General features: G+C 36.0%; 1 protein-coding gene across 1 annotated transcript; it reads right to left on the bottom strand.

The window, feature by feature from the left end:
- Positions 1-226: 226 nt before the first annotated feature.
- Positions 227-1177, bottom strand: LOC137726474 (dirigent protein 23). The gene has a single exon (XM_068465411.1). The coding sequence runs from the start codon at positions 1097-1099 to the stop codon at positions 521-523; it is 579 nt and encodes a 192-aa protein (XP_068321512.1). The 5' UTR covers positions 1100-1177; the 3' UTR covers positions 227-520.
- Between the last annotated feature and the right edge of the window lie 1818 nt (positions 1178-2995).

Raw genomic sequence — 2995 nt, forward strand, 5'->3', positions numbered from 1 at the left:
TTATTTCAAATTGACCTCGTTCCTAATACACTCTCCAATACAGATACGCACAACTCACATCTAAGCGATTTCAATTATGAGGTCTGTCTTGTGTGTAAACATAATTATTGTTGTTTAAATGATATAAGCTCGCTGGTGTTGTGGATTTTGGTGCCAATTTTGCAATCTATAATTTAGGCTACCAACCCAAATAAAATGGCATCAAACTAGGGAGACAGAAAAAAGATTATTAGAGATAATTACTCTTATTATGTTTAATACACAACATACATAATAAAATCAGTAAACCGATCAGCTAAAACCAAATGGTAACGAGGAGAAACCAAGATCTCATAAGATGCACTGGAACTCCCAGAACATACCACGCTCAACAATCAAGCAAACCAGAAACTAGTAATTCAAAGTTTAATTGAAACAACAAAGAAAAGAAAAGCAAACTATATATGAATATATATGAACATATATATATATATATATATATATGAAAGATCTCATAAGTGTACTAGCTAGCTAGCTAGCTCTAGTGAATTAGAGTGACATTGTATCCAACAATTGCATCACCCAAAGTATTAAACCAATGCGTCTTGGCAATTGCATAACCCCGCGCCAACCGGAAAACGCCGGTTCCGGCCACTACCGGCATCTCCCGAACCGGATTCAAAGCCGAGTTCTTACCAAAAATACTGATCGAGCTCCCATTGTACATGCCATCACAGAACGCGAAGCACATGGCCATAGTAAGCCCAAACTCTTGCTGCCCGGATGACCCGTACATCCCCTGCGCCCGGCCCACGATCTTGGACTTCGGGTCAGGCGTTTCGGTTAGCGGGTCGTCTGCCATGAGCAGAGCTCCGAAAAGGGTGAGGGACTTCTCGGTCTCTGGGGCTTGCGCTACACGGACGGCACTTGGGTTCTTCCCACTGACTGTGTCGTGGAAGTAGAATTGGAGGTTGGTCACTGTCTCCGACCTCGTTTTCTTCCTTGTCTTGAGCTTCTTGGCCCAATTGGGTTGTGTGGAGCTGCTCTGAGCTCCTTCGGTGGTTGCAGCGACGACGGCCATGATGAGCATGAGCATCACAGTTACGGCTGCGTTTGCCATTTTTTTTTCTTTTTCTAGCGAAGAAGAAGTCGATGTCTAATTGAGGAAGTTGTTGGGTTTGTGTGGGATATCGTTGGGTTTTGCAGAAGGTTAAATAATGCGAGAGGACTCGAGGGCAGGTAAGCTACCACATGAAATCTTAAGGAGATATTAAGTGGGGCCCAGGAAAAGAGACAGTTTCCTTACATCAAATTCACTTGATCAATCAATTCCGACATTTGAAATTTGATCAAACGGTTACAAATAAGAGATTCATTTAAAAATTATAATAATTTTAACTGTTAGATCAAATTTCAAGGATCCGAATTTAATGATTGGATGAATTTGGTAGAAGGGATCTGAGGATACCCTTCCTTCAATATCTTCTCAACATCGAATTGTATGTCATGCTATTATACAAGTATAAAAAAATTATTTTTTGAAAGTGCTCCATTTATACAAGGATATATGACTTATGTATTTATGTCTTAGATCTACTAAAAATTCCTTTTAAAATAAAAATTTGACATTGGTCGGTTATTACGACGCATTATAATTCAGTAATACAATATTGTGTAAATATACTTTACATTATTGTATTATCAAATAAAAACGCTAGGAGAAGATAAAATTCCTTTTGCACAAATTGCTCTCCTAACCTACTGTTTGAAGTGCAGGTTCTTTTTTCTTTGGTTTTTTTTGTTCAAAAGGTACAAGTTCTTCATGATGGGGCCAACTAGTTATCAAGTGGGCCACCTTCTTTGACCAGTTAGTGTGTCTGAGATTTCCACCGAAACAAAGACAAGTCAAAATCACAATCTTGGACGGTTGGACTTGGACCTTATAATTTGGACAGATTTTGTAATTTCATCGGCGACGTTTATAAATATTACGTTAGGTTAAAATTTCAAATCTTAAAGCTGGCCATTTTTTGTGTTATCAAGAATAACAAACACTAACTAAAGTAATTAACAACATTTATTCTTTTCATCCATGATCTGAAATATGATTTTTCTTCTTCTCCACTCAATAAAACGATCTGGTAGTATTCATCTTCACTTGTAAGTGAGAGGTCTTAAGTTTGAATCTTGTAGATGGCGAATTAGATACCAAATTAGGTATTGCTCATTGTGTAGCTTAACCAAACTCTCTATTCCCTTAGTATAAAACATATCATTATACTCAAAAATAAAAAATACCATTTGTATAAAAAAAAATAAAAAAAGGTAGCAGAATAGTCAACTAGATACAATAACTTGAAATTACTCACTGAATACAATAATTTGAAACTACTCCTTATTGAATCTCTCCAAAAAAAACATAAAAAAAAAAAAAAAGTAATCATTTTAAAGGGAATTTGGGTGTTTAGACTAAATCAAAAAGGAGAAAATATTGAAATTCAAGGACTGCACACACGAATTGCTAAAGGAGAAAAAGAAAGAAAAAAAAACGGCCAGTATAAAAGTCGCATCAAATTAAACATAAATTAATTAACTTTGCCATCCAAAACAGAAAGGTATACCTTCTTTGGAAAAACACCAAAAACAAATTAAACTGATGTCTTGAAATTGCATTGGTCACCATCACCCACCGAACCCTCTCCATTCATTGCTCCATGTACCAAAAAGCTTGGTTGGCCTCCGATTCTTGCCGACCCAAACAATGGATCCGGGATTCGCTGCTATATATGCACGTTTGTTTACCTAAATAGGATAATCAGGAAAAAGAAAGACATATAATCAGAACGCATGCGCCCATATATATTTACCAGAATATATATGCTGAAAAGAAATTTCACAACTACATAACAAAAAATTATTGGCGTTTCAAAAATAACATGAAAAAACTTATTTCTATTGGATATTATGTAAAATTCGACAAAATATGAATGTTATGTCTGTTAAGATAAGCGATAAA

Source organism: Pyrus communis, chromosome 2 (genome assembly GCF_963583255.1).
Source record: "Pyrus communis chromosome 2, drPyrComm1.1, whole genome shotgun sequence".
Classification (NCBI taxonomy): domain Eukaryota; kingdom Viridiplantae; phylum Streptophyta; class Magnoliopsida; order Rosales; family Rosaceae; genus Pyrus; species Pyrus communis.